The sequence below is a fragment of the Barbatula barbatula genome, assembly GCF_947034865.1.
Source record: "Barbatula barbatula genome assembly, chromosome: 11".
Classification (NCBI taxonomy): domain Eukaryota; kingdom Metazoa; phylum Chordata; class Actinopteri; order Cypriniformes; family Nemacheilidae; genus Barbatula; species Barbatula barbatula.
The window spans coordinates 14,455,369-14,474,846 of NC_136774.1; the positions used below are offsets into that span (position 1 = coordinate 14,455,369).

Below are 19,478 nucleotides of genomic sequence, written 5' to 3' on the forward strand. Positions count from 1 at the left end.
GGAGCAAAATTCTTTTATGAAACTGACTGTGCCAGACAACGTCTACTGTAAAATCTCTTGTGACCCATTTTCAAGACTTCCGGTCCAGAACGCACACTATATAAGTGCAGTGGTCAGCACACGCCTGTGGTCATCTTGTGGATGCTCAAACTGTGGTTTGGCATAAGAAGTTGAAATGAGACAGCTGTTTTGAACTGAAATTTAAAAACCATCAGAGGTCTGGAAACAAATTCATTCAATATTCCAACCCATTAATTTTTAAATACATTTTTTTTATTTGAAGAATAAAAAATAAAGTAGTTTACAAATCTGACCTAAAAAAATAAGAATATAATCTGCATGGGACCTAATAACTCTAAAGGGATAGTTCACCTAAAAATCATTTACTCATCCTCTGGGTTTCAAATACAAACCTGTACAAATTACTTTGTTTTGTTGAACATGAATAAAGATATCTGAAATAATGTTAGCAATTTTCATTTCTGAGACATCATTTACCACCATAGTACTAGGAATTGTTTTTGCTCTGTTGAACACCAAATGAGATACCTGAGGGTTAGTAAATTATGTCAGAATTTTTGGGTGAACTGTCCCTTTAATGCATTCGGGTGCATAAATATACCCAGTTATGAGTTTATTTATTGTTTACAAGTATATGCATCCCATGACATAGCAAAAAACTATCAATTATCTGGAGAGTTAGCTAAGGTGTTTTAAAGCAACGCTAGAGAACTTTTGTTTATGATTCCCCATGTGGTTGCTAACATAGTACATTTGCAGTCACCCAAAACCTCAACACATGGACATGTATGTGTTTAGTAACCAACACATTTTTTTTTCTCTAGTTATATTTTCTGAAACACACTCGCAACCAGGCATTGTGCTTAGTGTTATAGGTGCAATCACTAATTTACACTCAACTCGCTATGGGAATAGTGCCTAGCATGGTAACTAGATACTGATACATTGGTCTACGTGCATGAACTATGGTATCAGCAACATTTGACCATAAAACATTTATTGTGGTTTGGAAGTCATCGTTTACAAGCATAACACTAAATCTGTGAGGAGGCATGACCATGCTATACAAGCTATTGAGAGTTGAGATCCTGCAACATTACATAATCTGTGTACCTTACGGTTATAAATTGTGAACCAGTAATGCTAGTGCTCCAATAAACAACCTGAGCTCAGGACAGGACAGTAAGAAAAAATGTAGAAGGCTACAGTAGGTCTCCATCCGTTTCCAACCCTCTTGCAGCTCGCCCCACCGAGTGCAAGTCCGTCAGATATTGATTCGTGTTCGTGCTCGTGTCCAATCACTCTCTCTTTTTCTTTCTTTTTGCTGGCTCTGCCATGGTGATGGTTTGAAGACTTGCGTTGAACTAGATTGTTTCGTCATATTGTTAGCTGTTGGCTAACTTCACCCAGGCTACCATTAAAAAGTAACATGTGCCGTTATGCAGGTGATGGGTGGGGTTGTGTACCTACCCGCTAACCAAAGTTACAAGTGTGATTTCAGCCGTCTGCTTGTATAGCAAAGGCAGTCAAATTCGTTAAGAGTTGTCCTACCACTAAAATAATTATAGAGAGATTGTTTTAAGGCCGAAAACTCCCAAGTGTTGCTTTAAGTAAGGGAAACATCAAAGATTTGTTAAGAACAGTTTGACAATATGTTATGTGGGCCACAATGTTGGAAGAAAATGTCATAATAAGATTAGGCACATCAAAGTTTGATTTAAACAATGATATATGAACTACGGTCCTCCACACAAAAATACTTTTCACAGCCTAGGCATGGTCACAAATCTATCTAATGGTGTTATAACGCTGCCATCTAGTGGTGAGACGGAGAGTTTAGAGCTAATGGAGATCTGTTTAGTCATGGTGACTCATAGACAGTAACCTATCTGGAATTAAACATCAGATTGTCTTCTCAGAAGCAAATTTTGGGGATCAACAGACTTGACATATCCATTTGGTGCAAATCGGTCAAAAATATGTAGGCCTATGTATTTGAGAATCTGTGACTTTGCTCTACTCTCCATGTTTCCTTTCGACAAAGGGATGTACACATTTTTTACATTACTATAAGCCCTAAATAAATCATTTACAAAGTATTCATTTTTTTGTTAAAAAGTTACATACAATACATAAATATATATATACAATACATTTAAAAAAACTATTATAAAAGTCACTGTAGATTTGGCGTTGATGCTCCCAGGTAGGTGCGCAGGTCTGAGATGTTTGATTTGATAATCTTGGCTGGTATGGATGTAATCTCTAACCTCTGATAGGCAGCGAACCGATGGCACCCTCCAAAAGAGTAATAATAATTTCCACCCTTTTCTCCGGTGATCCACAGTACATCTATAGGAGGCACAACTGACATTCCTGATCCTCCCTGGAAAAAAACATCATAACAGTCTATTTAGGAGAAAATATGTAATGGCCAAATATACACATACATTTTTCTGTCACCTCTGCAGAAAAACTCAATATAATTTATATTGGTTTACATTACACAAAGTTAATTATAACCCATCAGCTGTTTATTATTCAACCCTTGCCAATTTTCTTTATGTACTGTAAAATCCACATTTAATGGCGTTTTACTGATTTCCATCTGCCAGATAACTTCCAACCAACACATCAGACCCTTATAGCTTCTATTAAAACTAATTCCCATTATAATCATAAAATCACAACTTCTGTGATGGTTCCTATTTGGGGTTTTTTTTCAGGTAGGACAAAGTATATTAGTTAGTTGGATTGTTTATGTACCTGTATGCTCGTCATGAGACTTTGGACCTTCGGCTCGTCTAACACAGGCGGAATGGGTCGTGTGATCACATCCATTGGGATGAGATGAACGTCCGGAATGTTGTCAGAATGGATAGATCGGTTTTCTATCATTAAACTGCCCATTTTACGGGTGTATATCCAGGACGGGTTCAAAGTTGAAGTGGCACTGCACGTTCGGAAAACACAGCTCAGAGTTTGAAGCAGTGTCACTGGTTAAAGTTTAAGAACGAGGAAGTGTTGTTTCTGCGCATGCGGGAGCAAATCCCGCCTTCTCTCTTCCGCTTGCTTTACAGACCAATCAAAGCAGTTGACGCATTACAATGAAGTGTTATTAAATAAAATCATACACCCAAATAATTGTTAAATCTTAAAAAAGCATTATTAATTATGAATTCATTTTAATACCCACTCTTTTAGCTTAAACTAAATGCTAGAGACTACCCCTGTAATGTTTTTCTGTATGTAAGTTAGCGTTGTTTTATGCTAAACTCATGCACTTTACTCAACTGTTAATGGTAAGTAACATGACATTTACATTTACATTTACATTTAGTCATTTAGCAGACGCTTTTATCCAAAGCGACTTACAGATGAGGAAACATTGGAAGCAATTATAACAGCATAGGCCACAAAATACATAAAAGCATAAAACTAGTCCATTAAAGCCTAGCACGGTATAAAAAGCTAAGAATAGTGAATTTTTTTTATTTTTATTTTTTTTAATTTCTTTTATTATAAAGAAGGAAAGGGAAGAGAATTAGGAAAAAACAATCAGCGACGTGTTGACGGGAGAGATGCCTTTTTAGGCGTTTTTTAAAGATGGCAACCGAGTCTGCTGATCTTGTAGCAGCTGGTAGATCATTCCACCAATGTGGAACAGATCCAGAGAAGGTACGGGAGAGTGACTTTTTTCCTTTTTGGGATGGTACCACTAGTCGTTGTTCCTTTGCAGACCGCAGTGATCTGGCAGGAACATAGATCTGCATTAGCGAGTGGAGATACGATGGTGCAGATCCGGTGTTGGTCTTGTAGGCCAGGAGCATAGCTTTGAACTTTATGAGGGCGGCAACAGGGAGCCAGTGTAACCTGTTGAAGAGCGGAGTTACATGCGCTCTCTTCAGTTCATTGAAAACCACTCTTGCCGCCGCATTCTGGATCATCTGGAGAGGTTTGATTGTGCAAGCAGGAAGTCCTGCCAGAAGCGCATTGCAATATTTCAAAGTTTGGACAGGACAAGAGCCTGGACTAGGACTTGCGTAAAGTGCTCCGATAGGAAAGGTCTAATTTTCCTAATGTTGTAGAGGATGAATCTACAGGACCGGGTGGTGCTGGCAACATGACTTGTGAGGTTAAGCCGATCATCAATTACCACTCCCAGGTTTCTGGCTGTGCTTGACGGTGTAATCGTTGATGAGCCTAGTTGAATGGCAAGGTTGTGGTGAATCTTTGGGTTGGCTGGGATCACAAGCAGTTCCGTTTTTGCAAGGTTTAGCTGCAGGTGATGATCCTTCATCCAAAGCGAGATGTCACTCAGGCATGCCGCGATGCGAGCAGCGCCCGTCGGATCGTCCGGTTGAAATGACAAGTAGAGTTGAGTGTCGTCGGCATAGCAGTGAAAGGAGAATCCATGCTTCTGAATGACCGAACCGAGGGATGTCATGTAAATGCAGAAGAGTAGCGGTCCAAGCACTGAGCCCTGTGGCACCCCCGTGTTGAGCTTTGGGACGCGGAGACCTCATCTCTCCAGGATACTCTGAATGATCTACCCCACAGGTAGGACTCAAACCATTGCAACGCCATTCCAGAGACACCCATAGCACTGAGAGAAGCCAGGAGGATGTGATGATTGACAGTGTCAAAGGCAGCAGACAGATCCAGTAGGATGAGCACAGATGACATGGATGATGCTTTTGCCAGTCTCAGGGCTTCGATGACTGAGAGAAGTGCAGTCTCTGTGGAATGACCGGTCTTGAACCCAGACTGATGGTTGTTTTGCATGAGAAAGGAGGAGAGCTGATTGAACACAACTCGCTCCAGGGCTTTGGCGATGAAGGGAAGAAGGGAGACAGACCTGTAGTTTTCTAGCAGTGTAGGGTCCAGGGTGGGTTTCTTTAGAAGCAGTGTGATGCGGGCCTCTTTGAACGCTGTGGGAAAAGTCCCAGTGGTGAGCGAAGAGTTGATGATGTGGGTCAGAGCAGGCACAACCGTTGGAGAGATGGCCTGGAGGAGATGGGTGGGGATGGGATCCAGTGGGCAGGTGGTAGGGTGGTTGGAGCCAATGACCTTGGAGACATTAGCTTCAGACAGAGGAGAAAAGGTGGGGAGCACACACGTGTCAGGGATGTGGGCGGGTTCGACAGGTGGTGGCGTAGAGAACTTGCTGCTGATGGCAGTAGTTTTCTTTACGAAGAACGATGCAAAATCAGCAGCTGTTAACTCCGATGAAGGTGCGGGAGCAGTTGGACAGAGGAGAGCAGAGAAGGTTTTGAAGAGCGTTTGAGAGTCCGGAGAGTTGCAGATCCTCGAGTGGTAGTAATCTGTTTTTGCAGAGGTGACATCTACAGAGAAAGAAGAGAGAAGAGATTTGTCAGAGAGAGAGGTCTGCAGGGTCTATTGACTTGCGCCATTTTCTCTCAGCTGACCGGAGGCTGGCGCGATGCTCACGCAGTACATCCGATAACCAGGGAGCCGACGGGGATGCACAGGCTGGTCCAGATGCAAGAGGACATAGGTTGTCCAATCAGGATGAAAGCGTGGAACACAGAGTGTCTGTGGCATTGTGTGTATTCAAAAGAGAGCGCTCATCAGAGGGGGGGAGTGCAGAGAAGACAGCAGAGGAAAAACAGGAGGGAGGGAGAGACCGCAGGTTCCGCCGGAAGTTGACCATCGGTAAGACATCTGCGATATCCGCAGCAGTGAGGTCGAGGTCGAGGGTTACAAAGAAGTGATCAGACGTGTGCAGCGGGGTGACCTGAGAGTGATGAGTGGAGCAGTACCTTGTGAAGATCAGATCTAGATGGTTTCCAGACTTGTGGGTTGCTGATGTGGAAACCTGCTCGAGGAGAAATGATGCGGTCAGGTTGACGAAGTCAGCAGCCTGTGGCTTTCCAATGTGGATGTTGAAGTCACCTAGTACCACCAGGGGAGTACCATCCTCAGGGAAGGATGAAAGAAGCACATCCAGCTCCTCCAAGAAATGTCCAAGCTGACCTGGGAGACGATATATAACTACAAAATGACTTTTAACAGGGTGGGTGATAGTAACAGCATGAAACTCGAAGGAGCTGTTGTCACACAAGGGTGTTAGCTGATTGAATTTCCAGTCTTTGGGGATGAGTAGAGCGGTGCCTCCACCCCTTCCTGTGATGCGAGGGCTGTGGGTGAAAGTGTGGTTATGGGAGAGGGCAGCGGGAGTGGCAGAGTCAGACATGAACATTCGGATCTCTAAATGCTGTGAGCTGATTCTTCTGACAGGAGCAGAAGGGAGAGGTTTGGACCTACTGCCAGTGCCAGCAGGCTGTAACGGGCAGATGGGTTGCACATAAACGGCAGAAAACATCAAGAGCAGTCAGGCTGGCACACACAGACACCCAGTGAAGAGAAAGTCTGGATAATAAGGCACTGCTACGGAGATGTTAATTTATTCTGTGCTGTGTCAAGACAAACTGTCCACTCGAGTTATACACCTTTATATAGCTGTAAACTTTAAAGCCGTATTTAAGTTGAATTAATACAATATATAATTTGTTAGCAGAATCTAAGATGTCATATTGTCCTAACTCCACCATGAGCACATCACATCTAGTAAACCTCTGCTAATCAGTGTCTTCCTTCGTAAAATAGCTTGTGCAACAAAAACAACAATTCAAGAAAAAAGACAGATTTTAAGGTTGAATATTTTGCCGGTTTTGCTGTTTTTGCTTCAAAGAACAGCGAGGTGTGAGCTGAGATCTGACTGCAGTGAAATATAACTACCAACAGATGTCATGCAAACGTCATTATAAAGCATAGAATGACGTTTTAAAAGCAAAGAACAATACTAATTAAATACTGACATGCATATATCAAGCATTAATATAATTAGTTCCAAAACAGCCTTGAGCATTTATTAAAATGAACTACAAGTTAAAGTTCTGTACAATATAAACACATAGGCTAGTTTATTATATGTTTAGAATATTAGGCTACATTGTTAATATTTTATATGATAAATCATAGGCCCTTTTCATATATTGAAAAAAGTAAGCACTTGGTTCCAATATGTATTACAGTAATTATAACATTGCAGTATTATTCCCAAATAACTTTATTTCATAGGTGTAGCCATATAACCATACCAGTTTCTTTTTAAAAAGTACACAAGTTTGGATGGTAATCACACCTTCAGCACATTCAGGCTATACATTGTATCAGCAAATTCATTCTCTGGAATCTAAACCCATATTGATGTTGCAAGTACAGGGAAACATATCGGAAAGTGACTGAGAGCTAGCTTTTGTCTCTTTATCTCTTTATATAATCAGTAACTTGAACTTGTATAGCCATGAGACAGGAATATTTTAAACACATGCCCACAGCAAGTACAAACCATTTCCACACCACACATACTGTGTTAATTCTATAGGGTTACAATCACATGACATTTTATGCAATTTGTTATAAAGAACTAAAACATTGTGATTCTCTTTCCATCTTCCTATGTCTCTTGTATTATATGATCCATGAGGACATATCCATGAGGACATATGAACCTGTTATCAGGGTTCTTTACTGAGAGTTGAGTGGTTTAGGGTTGCATGTTCAATATTGTAGATGGTGGTGTTTAATAATGAATTATTATGAAACCTAATGGTTCCACAAAGGGAAAAAACCTAAATGACCTATTTTTTATTGAAAATAGCAAATTTGGCCAAAAAGCGACTAGTTTGCATGTATTTTTAAATAAAACAAATTAAACAGTTAAATATTTACAACTCGAGGATATTGTGGTAGCTTTGAATCAACTTAAAGGGACAGTTCACTCAAAAAGATTCTGTCATAATTTATTTACCCTTGTGTCATTTAGATACACTGACCACTATCATATTTTCCAGTAAACCTGCCATAATAACATAATTGGTCATAATGAAATAGAAGGAAATGATGTGCATTACAGTGTATCTTATTTACACGTGTTAAGAAAAGTAATGATGTTAATAATACTGCTTTTATCATTTTAAAGTTCAAATTAATGCAGACTTGATGGTCTACTCAACCCCAGCTGTTCTGCATGAACAGTACATACATTATTTTAATATTTTAGATGCAGCTCCGGTCTGAAAACATGACCCATAAACAGCATTTATCTGTTTCTAGGGCTCACTTTGTCTCTCTGCTCATCCGTCTGACTTTCTGTTTAATGTCTGACTGATGCTTAAGCTAAACTTAATATGTTCACTTTTAAGAGACATATTATTACCTTAAAAACGTATATTAATCTTAAATGTAGGCTTACAGTTGAAAAACGGATATCTGGAAGTTAATGTACTTAACCAAGAACAGTTCGAATGCCCTTAAGGGGGCAGAAGAGAGCCAGCCTTCTCTCATATTTACATTTTTAACTGCATCAGAGGGAACTGTTAAAGTAATATAACAGTGAGTAAAACAGTGCCTTCTCTGCTAACTCTGCAGGGCAGCAAAGGACACAATGTTTGAATCTGACTCCTGTTTCCAATTTCCTGGACAACTGCTCTCTCCTGACATTTCTCTCTGTCTTTCTATCTATCTTTCTTTCTCTGTGCTATTCAGCTCTGAGTGCTGCATCTTTGTAGGGCCAGAGAGTAACATAAAATCAATGTTTCATTAACATTTAATGAGTTAGACTGGCTTAACAGCACCAGAACAGATGCTTCAGTGCTAGCTTTCAGATTGACTTTAGCTGCTGACTTGACAACAGTTTTGATCTTTTTCTCAGGATACTTATAGGCTTGATGCATGGGGGGAAGGCTGATCCCAGTTCAGCATCAAGTTCTTGAGTGTTGTAAGAGCAGGGCACAGACAGTGTCTCTGTTTTTATGACATACATCTACAGGCTTCGCATCTTAACATGGTGGGCAAGTTTTTACATTATATAACCATGATCAGTGTTTGCGGGTTTGTTTGAATTGTTGTTCTCTTTAAAAAATGAATGAATGAGGTAGAAAGTCGATAAAATGATACAGACACATCAGACTCCTTGTGCTATTGATTTTATTGTACATAAACATCACTATTGGCTTTACCTCTTGTAACAGGCAAAATGTAGTATCAGAAGTGGAAAAATCTATATGTCTTTACACAGACAGGAAGAAATAAGCTAAAGAGAGAAGGCAAGGGAGAAAATGAGAGACAATTTGAAATCACTCAAGGACCATATGGAGGGCTGTGAGTTGCCTACCATATGCTGAAGGCTTTTGTCATGGAAATAACTTTTTGTTTTTTTGGCACTTCATGTTATTGTTCAGCCAGGCTGGGCACTTCCACCGAATAAAAAAGAAGAGAAAGAGAGACATGGAGAGATCCTGGTGAACAGAGAGAACAATCAGCATTGTTAATATTGCTGGTAGCTACATCAGGTAATGAACCGATGGGGTCCCTGATCCTTTCCAACCTGTCCAGGGTTCGACTGTTCGGAAAAGGTAAAGCAAATGTCTCATGCGACGTCTCATTATTGCTGAGATCTATATACACATATATTTACACTCGCTTCAGGAGTAATGCTTTTCATTGCTTATCTTATCAGGTGTCTGACATTTTGTCATGTTTGTGGGAAAATATTTTTCTGGAAAAAAAATGAAGGGCTGATGGTAGACCTTTGAAACAGCCTTAAGAGATGCTCTACATTTCAGTAAGCTTTGCATAATCGGAATTTCCTCTCAAAACCTATTATAAAGACTGACAAAGGAAAATATCCAAACGTAAAGTAACTTTCAGGTCATAGAGGACAATGTGTTGATTCTCAAACAGTGGGTGTGTCAGAATAATGAAAGATGGTTTCAGAACAAAAGCGGAATGGGTGTCCGTCAACGATGCTGAGCTCTGCTAGGACACGGCGTGCCAATGTACCAGGTCAGAAATGGATGGATAAGAGATGAAGTGCAGGAGAAAGATAGGAGGGGAAACTCATTATCTATTCCCTGCAGGTTTTGGCCCATTACTGAGATTGTGCCGTCCTTTTTACAATATGCAAAACGCTGACAGAGCCTTTGGCTGCTGCTGCTCGACCTACCTCCCAAGGTCAAACGCAGACTCAATTATATTCCTTGACTACTGTCTGTCCACCAACACCTGTTAAAACCCCTTAGGGGCCTATTCACTTTGACATGAGCTACATCTGTATATGTTTAAGCACATGTGCCTGCATGTTAAATATATGCTGATACATATTTTTGGATCTAGAGTAACTTACAATAATAGAATGTACTAATCATATGTGGAGAATAAATGAACTTATCTGTCACTGAATTACATTTTCTGCATTCAAAGAAGTAAAATCACTATAAATGCACGCATGTGATCTCTGCAAAGATGATAATAAACGATTTTATTTAAAAAACATTATTGATTAAAACATATTCATTGTTTATGTATTATTATTTGTTTATTTAACTTTTTGGTGCTTTAATCATATTGCTATAGCTGCAGTAAAAAAAGGTAACACACAGCCCTTGCTTTACACTGTTTTCCTTCTTGGTGATAATAAAATATCATTATTATAAAGTAAACTGTTCCACGGATGTAAAAAGAGAGACTGATTACACAATTGTGCCTCTCATCCTTTCATCTCCAAACACCTTTCTGATCTTTATCATACAGCGGCACATCGATCCCATATGCTCAGTTATTACCAGCAATTCTGTCATTAAGCCTCTATTTTGTTTCATCTCCATCCTGAACTCAGCACCCCCTCACACCAAACACCGTCTGGCTGAATACAGCATTCTAATTGGTCGGTGAGAGGGGCGGGGCTGTGGGGGTTATTATTTCTGGGTCTAGAAAGTGGGACTTCGATTTTACATATCACTGAAACTCTGTCATATTCATGTCATCATCTGGCATCTGCCGCTTATGATGGGATTTATTTGGACAGCCAGCTAAAAGAAATGAATTTGTAACGCTATGGATTGGTCTTTTGTGATTATATTCATACGCTTTTGCAAGAGAGATGCATTACTCCTGTAAAAAATGATGTCTAGTTAAAATTATTGCTGCTGATTCCATTATTAAAGTGTCATTTAAATTTGTAAGTACAAAATGAAAATGTTGTATTATAAGTTTGATTTGCTCCTACAGGGAGCAGTATAATTTGATTTAGCTGTGCATGTCATTCGTGATTGTATTGGTGTTTAGATATTTACACTGAAGTGTTTGGCTTTAGAAATGAGATGAATTGTGATGTCACAGACATGTGGGTGGAGTCACACAAGCACTTATAGACACTCTGGGTGGGTCCTAGCTTCAGCAGGAAATGGAACAGAAACAACGAAATGGAGAAAATGACCTTTGATATATTTAGGAGGTTTCGTTTATTGCCCTAAATGACTGCTAACAGGACAGCTGTGATTATATAAGTGGCTGTACCTATGAAGAATTATTGCCCATTATTCAAAGCATCATCACCTGAATTGCTCTTTCTTAAACACTGCATACCGTTCCTCACCAAAAAGACTAAAATTCCTCTACAGCTGAATCATGCATATAAAGAGTTTCATTAAAGAGCAGCATCTTTAAAGTTCAACGGCAGTTCAGAATCCATAACACAGAGAATAAAAAATCAAAACAATAAATAAATAGGTACATAAATAAATACACAATAATAAATAAGGAACGGACAATAGTGCATAAATAAATACATATGCTCAACAACAGCAATACTGGAATGGTAGAAATGAGGTTTGTTTGATGGATTGCTTTAAGAGCATGGACAGAGCAGAGGTTAGGGGTCATACCTGCCTCTGGGTGAGGTAATCATGGAGCAGGAAGACAAGGGGAGGAGCTCCTGTCACTGGGAGCACATGCAGTCTGTTTCAGTGTGATTTGTGCAGGAAGACCACCAGAGTGAGTGTTCAAGATCTGCAGTCCCTGTTGTCCGTGTCGTGATGAGAGATGTTTGGAGACACGCTGTATCCTCAATGTATCCACGTCAACCGTGACAAACTTGATCTGCGGTCACTCTTCTCCATCATACACCAATAGTTACAGGAAATGATTGGCACAATAATTAATTAAATAAGCAAATAAATAATTCAATAAATTAAAATGGAACCAAGGATTTGTGGGAATTTCAATATAAAAATAACACTTATAAATAAAATACCAAAGTGTAACAAAAGTTTTCACCTTTCAGAGGTCTACAATCTTTTTTTCCTTTTCTTTTTTTGCCAATACTGTCAATATTCACATTTTCATAAAAAGTTCATGTTGGCAGTTGCAAAATAATTCAAAATAAAAGAGCAGCATAAAAATACAAATCGATTTTCATTTCTCAAAAAGCACAAACTTGTTGCTGTCCTTTTTTCTTTTTTTTTTCTTTTTTGTATTTGCTATAAAACATCAGGAATCTAAATATTATTACTATTGTTAATAATAGCATTATGCTCATAAAAATTTGCATGCCAGGCCTCATAATTTTAAGTGTCTGTATGAGTGAAGTCTTTACCAAAGAAAAAAAATCCAGCATCTATTCATTATTGTCTTCTTATTATTGGGTTTGTTTGGTTTTTTCTCGGTGAAAATATTGCTTTCTAAAAAAGGGAGAGTGGGGGAAGTTGTGAAGGAGTAAGTGGAGGGTAGAGGGATTTGTGTTCTCATTTATCTCTTTTTAATCTTTCTTCTCTCTAATGCTGCATCTGCATTTGTTAATTCTCAGATCCAGACTCATCCTCGTCTCCGGAGCCTCTGAAGCAGGCGGACTCGTAGTGCTTGTTCAGGTATGACTTCAACGCAAAGGTTTTATTGCAACGTTTGCAGCGGTAGTGCTTGAAGGCCGAATGCGTCTGCATGTGCGCCCGTAGGTTAGAACGGTCTGCGAAGGCTTTACCACAGTGGGCGCAGGCAAACGGTTTTTCACCCGTATGTGATCGCATGTGCCCCTGGAGAAGCCACGGCCGACTGAAGGCTTTGCTGCACACATGACATTTGTGCTTGAGGTTGTGGGTGAGAATATGCATGGCCAGTGCTGGCATAGACACGTAGACCTTGTCGCAGGTGGGACACTTGCGGGCCATCTTGCTGTCGAGGCTACGGTGGGTCTGCTTGTGTCGGCTCAGGTTTGAGGAGGTGGCGTAGGTCTTTCCGCACTCATTGCAGGTGTGTCTGGGGCCTCCGTTGCTGACCCCGCCCACTTCTTTATCTTCTGGGTCAACTTTCTTTGCTTCGACAACCTCTCCCTTCCTCCTCGATCGCCCGTCGGATATGAAGAACGCGTCCATGGTGTAACCCTCAGTAAGGGACTCGCTCTCGCTGCTGAAATATCCGGGGGCCGTGAGGCCGGACTGAGGGCTGTCCGGATGTTCCAGGTCCGGTTGGCAGTATTCCCCTCCACCACTGCTGACGGGGGAGTACAGTGGATCTGACAACCCAGAGCCCAGCTTCATCTCGGCCTGCTTCTCCTCTGAGTGTGCTGAAGAACTGATGTAATCCTGGATGTAGCCTGAAGCAGAAACATATTACCAATGAGCAAGTTATTCATTTATTAACCTCTCGCTTCTCCACTGAACACTACAGATACAGGTATAGTGAGAACAAATAGACACAAAAATAAACAGGTACACTGGTATTAAAACACCCGCTACCACAACAGCTATATCCCATCATCTTAGGAACTACACGATTAACACTTTTAAACATATGCATTTTCATAAATTAAATAAAATATTTCTATTATCATCAGAAGAGAATGAGTGAGTGAGTGAGTGAGTGAGTGAGTGAGTGAGTGAGTGAGTGAGTGAGTGAGTGAGTGAGTGAGTGAGTGAGTGAGTGAGTGAGAGACCCAGAGGGTTTGAACATGTGTAATGGCTAATTAAGCAGGTTAGCTGTAGTGGAAGCATAAGTGCCTCTTTTCTTTCTCTTTCATGAGATGAAGAAGCCACTCAGTTTTTGATAGCATTAAGCTATAGGGCTCCAGTTTGTGTTCATTTGTCCGTACACAATACAATGGTGAAAGTAAATGGCAGTTAACATTCAAAATTGTTAAAAGGAAACTAATGGATAATGGATTCCAAGTGGAGATCTGGAGCTCTTTCACAGATGTAAAACCATCAAAACACACTGATAAACTCCAAACATTGTAGATGCTTGATCCATATACGTACTGAAACAAATAAACTCCCACTAACTTCTCTAAACGGATTATTTAGCTCTGTGGCAGTGAGGATCGAGCCTTAATGCATCTTGAGGGTCATTCAGGACCCGCTAAAAGGATTTCTGGCAGCCGTGGGGCCCAGACACACATTTATCGGCATTTTAATTCACAGACATAATGTTGCTTACGAGGTGCCACGTCTTTGAACAAAATCTTTTTAATTCGATATGTGCACTAAAAGGGAAACCCAAAAGCATTAATACAAAATTGAGAATCAGTTTTGAGCTAATAAACCAGTGAGAATAAAGAAGGAATCACAAAATATGCATCTAAATTTAAATTTTAATAAATTTTAATTTGTTATGACCTATAGTAGAAACAATAAAATAATAGTAGCCTGGTTCTCAGTGGGCTTCTAAGTCGGTATAATAACCTAATCCGGGTTTATTTTTCTAAAACTGCTGAGAGATGCTTTTTCTTATTTATTTGTTTATTTGTTAAATCTCAGTAGTATTACAATATAACAATGTATTGAAATAATTTAAAATATATTGTTAGGTCAAATGAAAGCGTGCAACAAGTTTCAGTCAGTATTTACAGTCAAACAAAAGGACGCTGGGATCGCACATACGTTTCAATACATGTTGTCTAGTCAGCCAGCTCACTGTGATTTTGAGACGCATTCTTTGTTTCGTGCCTTTCCTCGACAATGCATAAAAGGCGATCGCGTGTCTCCGAGCAATAGAGGCACATTTTTAGCGTTTCTTGTTAGCCTATATTGACTGTCTTGACATGAGGAGTTGCTCGTTCTTTGTTTAGGAGGTCTTGACGCTTGACCTTCACGATGCCGCAAAAACATTAGTCTGTCACAATAATGAATGACGCTGAGGAAGAAACCCATATTTAACCCAGAGAGAAAACACCATGCAGTTCGTTTGAAACAAAAGCTTTCTCTTTTTATTACAAAGTCTTAAAACGCAAATGCAAGCAATAAAATGTTTTAATTGAAATATGTCCAATATAAGACCATAGGTGTCATTTTTAAAGGAGCAGCGTAGCTAAAAGTTAATATGATGGCCCAAATAAACAACAAATGTCTGTTGTTTTTGTAACAGGTGGGATTATATCCCTCTTGTCTTATCTCGCTTATCCATGAAAAACATCATAGCAGGCCATATAGAGCCACACATCTGCTACTAAAATCTGCCAGGACAGAGAGCTCATGGACTCACTTTAGTCTCACTAGACTGGCTTAGTTTAGCTCAGCCTGTCCCATCATGTCTACTTAGGGATGCTGGGGATGCTGTGATGCTATTTGTCCTGTGTGTGTGTGTGTGTGTGTGTGTGTGTGTGTGTGTGTGTGTGCGTGTGCGTGTGTGTGTGTGTGCATGCGTGCACGCTTCCTGTACCCTGCTGCCTCATGTGACAAAAGTCAGTGCTGTCGCAAGCTTTTTCATCCTCTATTTCTCCTTATCTTTCCCTCAAGCCGTACAATACTGTACAGCAATGTCTCGGGAGACATCAATGATGGCTGAAATTCGAACCACCCCCCACTCCCCCAGCAGCACTTAGATTCATGTGCCCGGAAGCAGCAGCGAGAAAAGGAGAAATAGTTAGATCAGACAGAAAAGGAGGATGGGGGAGGAGTATGAGAGAGTATTCTGTGGGGTGGGGGGGATTTGAAACTCAAGGGCAGTATGAGCTAAGGACAAACACATCAGCTCCACAAAGCGGCAGCATCCACAGTGCTTAGCCTGACTCTCGAGGTGTTAGCATTAGCATTAGCTGTTACGACAATAAACGGATTGCAGCCTGGGTGCTTTCGTATGGCTTTATTCGGATAAGCTGATCTCCCTGTGTGACCCGATTTGCATCCGCACATCTGCATGTGTCAAAAACATACAAAAACAAATGGGGTACAATCGGAGACGATGAGGATGGTGTGGGGGGGGGGGGGGGGTTAGCTAGGGGTGAAAGGATGGAGGCTTTTAGGGATTAGTTTGGATCCTAAATCCAGAACAGAATGCTTTATGTTACATCTTCTGGACTTTAAATGTTGAAAACACACTTATTTTTTCTGTCATTGAACATTTTGTTTTTAATGGCAATGTCATCCAGGCTTTTGGAGACAGGATTGAACATCAAGTGAACCTACTGTATGTATAACTGCATGGAAACAATATCTGGGACAGAAACCGTACTCACCATTTTGGCAGAGCCGGACACCCAGGTTCGTCGTGGGACGGGAACGGGAGCGTGCAAAGGAATTGTCGAGCTGATCATGATGATGATGATTAGATGCTGTCACAGGAGACGAGGAGAAATCATCCAGTTTGATTTTCTTCACTAGAAACGAACGCGGCATGATTCACACACGGTCGCTCGCAGACGCAGCAGAAATCCCTCACATCGGCCGCAGACAGAATGCCAACACGAACAAAATCCCAGGGAAAATCTTGGTGCTGTCCCACATGAAAATTCTCTCCGCTCCAACAAAAAAGATGGTCCACGTCCCGTTACAAAAAACAAATAAAGAGTAAATGCAGGAAATAAACAGCACGCAGGAGGCGAGAAAGATGTCTGATGATACAATAATGTGTGTGTGTGCTTGCTACTGTACACACACAAGCCTGCTTACGCTTTGAAAAAAAAAGGAAAAATCACTTGTTCAGCACTGGATAGCTCCTAGCCTGCAGCGGAGGCGGTGGAAGAGATAGAGAAGAGAGAGAGAGACAGAGAGAGAGAGAGAGAGAGAGAAAGAGGGAGAGAGAGGCAGAGAGAGGAGAGACTGTGAGACTAGCTGAGATCAGCAGTCAGGCAGGTTTTATAGAGGCAGGCAGTGGGAGAGAGATCAGGTGGTACATCGCAATGGAGCTGCTCAGCATTAATCCATCAAACATCCCTCGGGACACACATCACATTACTACTGAACCGTCTGTGCCTTCACACGCAGGCAGACAGACAGACCCCCCTCTGATACCCCCCTCCCTCCTCTCACTCCCCCATTCTATGAGAGAGAGAAAAAGAGGAGGAAAGCCTGAAATGTCACGCAGATCTCAAACTGAGTTGATATAACAACCCGCATGCATTCTGTTCTGTTTTGTGTCCCGTCTGTTTCACTGACAAGCGCATCAAATGCCTGCAAGCCGTACCTGCTTCCCTTTTTTCTCTCCAACCCTGTCTAAATCAGCAAACGTCAGTTATACTTTATAGTCTGTCCGCAAATTCTTCGATAGCAGAATAGTGAAACTTTTGCAGTTCTTGGGATTTTGCAGCAAAACATGCAGCTAACATACATAGTGAACATACATTTTTCAAGCTTATGGTCTTTTTTATTCCCAGACCCTACCACTACCCTTTAACCTATGACCCTGACAGCAATGTCATGACTTTGATTGTCAAGGAGAACACAAACAGATAAATTAATGCAATAAAAGTCACTTAAAGCAGCTGTCAGAAGCAAACATTTTAAACATGAAGCAACCAACACAAAGCAGTTACATATGTATTTTATGAAGCAAAATGGGATTTGTGCAATTTAATTCCTCAAAAGCCTAGCCGATCCTGCACACACTATCAGCAGCAAATGTAGGAGTGTGTGTACGATGAGGGAAGGTGCCGGACACAGTTGCTGTGAATGGATCTTCACAGGACGGGATGATGTCGGCATCTGCCTGCATGCTGCAGCCTTTATGTTCTTTATGTCTTTGTGCTTGCGTGTAAAGCTAGAGGGAGTCTCTGAAACCAGCCCCCCATTCACTTAATGAAGTGTCTGAATACATCACATGCCAGTCTCTCTCGCCCATTCTCTCTCTCTCTCTCTCTGAGCAGTTCTCTAAAATAATAATAATGCCCAAATGGCTTCTGGGGTCGATTTTAGAATGTTGTATTAAACTTTTAGCAGGTCAGTTTTTAAGTTTTTTTCCATACAGAAATACAGATGCATTTTTATTTCAATTGTTTTTAAAAATGTCTTATTTAAATGAACTACAATCTTTACATTATAGACCTATATAACTCTAAACAAATACATTAAAATGAATTCTATTTATTTAAAGGTTCTTTTTTATTATTATGTTTGCATATTGTTTTTATAAAATAAATTTTTATAAGATTCCAAAGAAGTGGCCGAAATCACTGCAATTATCAACAAGTGAAATGTTACAGGTTGTGTATATGACCCCCCCACCCACCCCTTTCACACACAAAGAGGAAAAATCCCAATCTTTCATTTGAGCATCTGGTCACTGCCCCAGGACAGGCGGTTCCCTACCCCACCCCCAATGCCTGCGGGCCAGATCAGATCTGCCTGCTGCGTGCTATGAAAGGCTTTGGGTTTCATCCAGTGATTATTGTTTGGGGGGATTTATTCTGTATCTCCATCTATCTCATCCTCAGATGAAGCTACTTTTTCTGCTCCCTTCGTTCTATCTATCTCCATCTCTCTCTCTCTTCCTCCTTCATCACTCTTTCTGGAATGCTTCCTGTTTCTCAGATCCCTGGTGTCTGATTCTCTTTGCCTTCTGTGTGGTTTCATTTATCCGGAATGTTCTGCTTAAAGGAGAAACACAAAACCCACGTTGGGAGATGCTCTCCTCCTCCTCTCCTGTTTTCTTTTTCTCATTACTCTCTCTATATCCTGCAGTCTCTCATTATTTTGTGATTCTATGACTTTGTAAGTCATAGGACACCATGCTTCCCCTTAATGTGTCTCAGTAATAAACTGAGATTGCATTTAAATTCTTTTTTTAGAATTCTTTTTGTTCATATTGTAGACTGTTTTGTTCCTGGAGCTCTAAAAAAGCATCATTATGTTCTGAATCCCTTTCTCTTTCTTTGGTTATTTATCATTTCATGTGAAAGGTTATATGAAGATGCTGGACTACGGTTCTACTTTCTCCGTTTTGTAATATCATATTCTTTGTACATGTAAATAAGTATTATGTTAAGCAATGAAAGATTGGAGCAGTAAAAAAGTGTTTCACCAAGAGACTCAGAAGGTCATTCGTGAAAAAATGACACTTGTGGAAGCCCTTTGCATCTAATCGCATCCTCTCTCTCTGTTCTGATGTCAGCCGCTGTGGATAGCAGGCCACTGGTGCCTCAGGGACCAAGAGAAATTAATAAAGGCAGTGGAACATAGACAGGGGACACTATGGAAACATTTTGATATACTCTTTGATTTATAGCTAGATGTGTGAGTAACATCATAGTTTCAGTTGTGTTTTCAGGACTCTGGGGTAGTGAGAGAGGAAGAGAGAGTATAAGTGGAGGAATATTACATGAAGAAAGAGTACCACACTTCCTGAAAGCCTTACTCTCTAAAACAGGCTCCAGAGATGCCATTTTG

General features: G+C 40.6%; 2 protein-coding genes across 2 annotated transcripts; both read right to left on the reverse strand.

Annotated features, from left to right (window-relative positions):
- Positions 1-266: 266 nt before the first annotated feature.
- On the reverse strand, positions 267-3,021 carry srxn1 (sulfiredoxin 1 homolog). The gene is made up of 2 exons (XM_079468100.1): positions 2,788-3,021; positions 267-2,407 (listed from the first exon to the last, which is right to left on the reverse strand). Exons 1-2 carry the CDS (start codon positions 2,929-2,931, stop codon positions 2,198-2,200), a joined length of 354 nt encoding a protein of 117 aa, XP_079324226.1. The 5' UTR covers positions 2,932-3,021; the 3' UTR covers positions 267-2,197.
- Positions 3,022-12,205: 9,184 nt separating this feature from the next.
- Positions 12,206-16,926, reverse strand: scrt2 (scratch family zinc finger 2). The gene is made up of 2 exons (XM_079466669.1): positions 16,334-16,926; positions 12,206-13,477 (listed from the first exon to the last, which is right to left on the reverse strand). Exons 1-2 carry the CDS (start codon positions 16,491-16,493, stop codon positions 12,684-12,686), a joined length of 954 nt encoding a protein of 317 aa, XP_079322795.1. The 5' UTR covers positions 16,494-16,926; the 3' UTR covers positions 12,206-12,683.
- Positions 16,927-19,478: the final 2,552 nt, after the last annotated feature.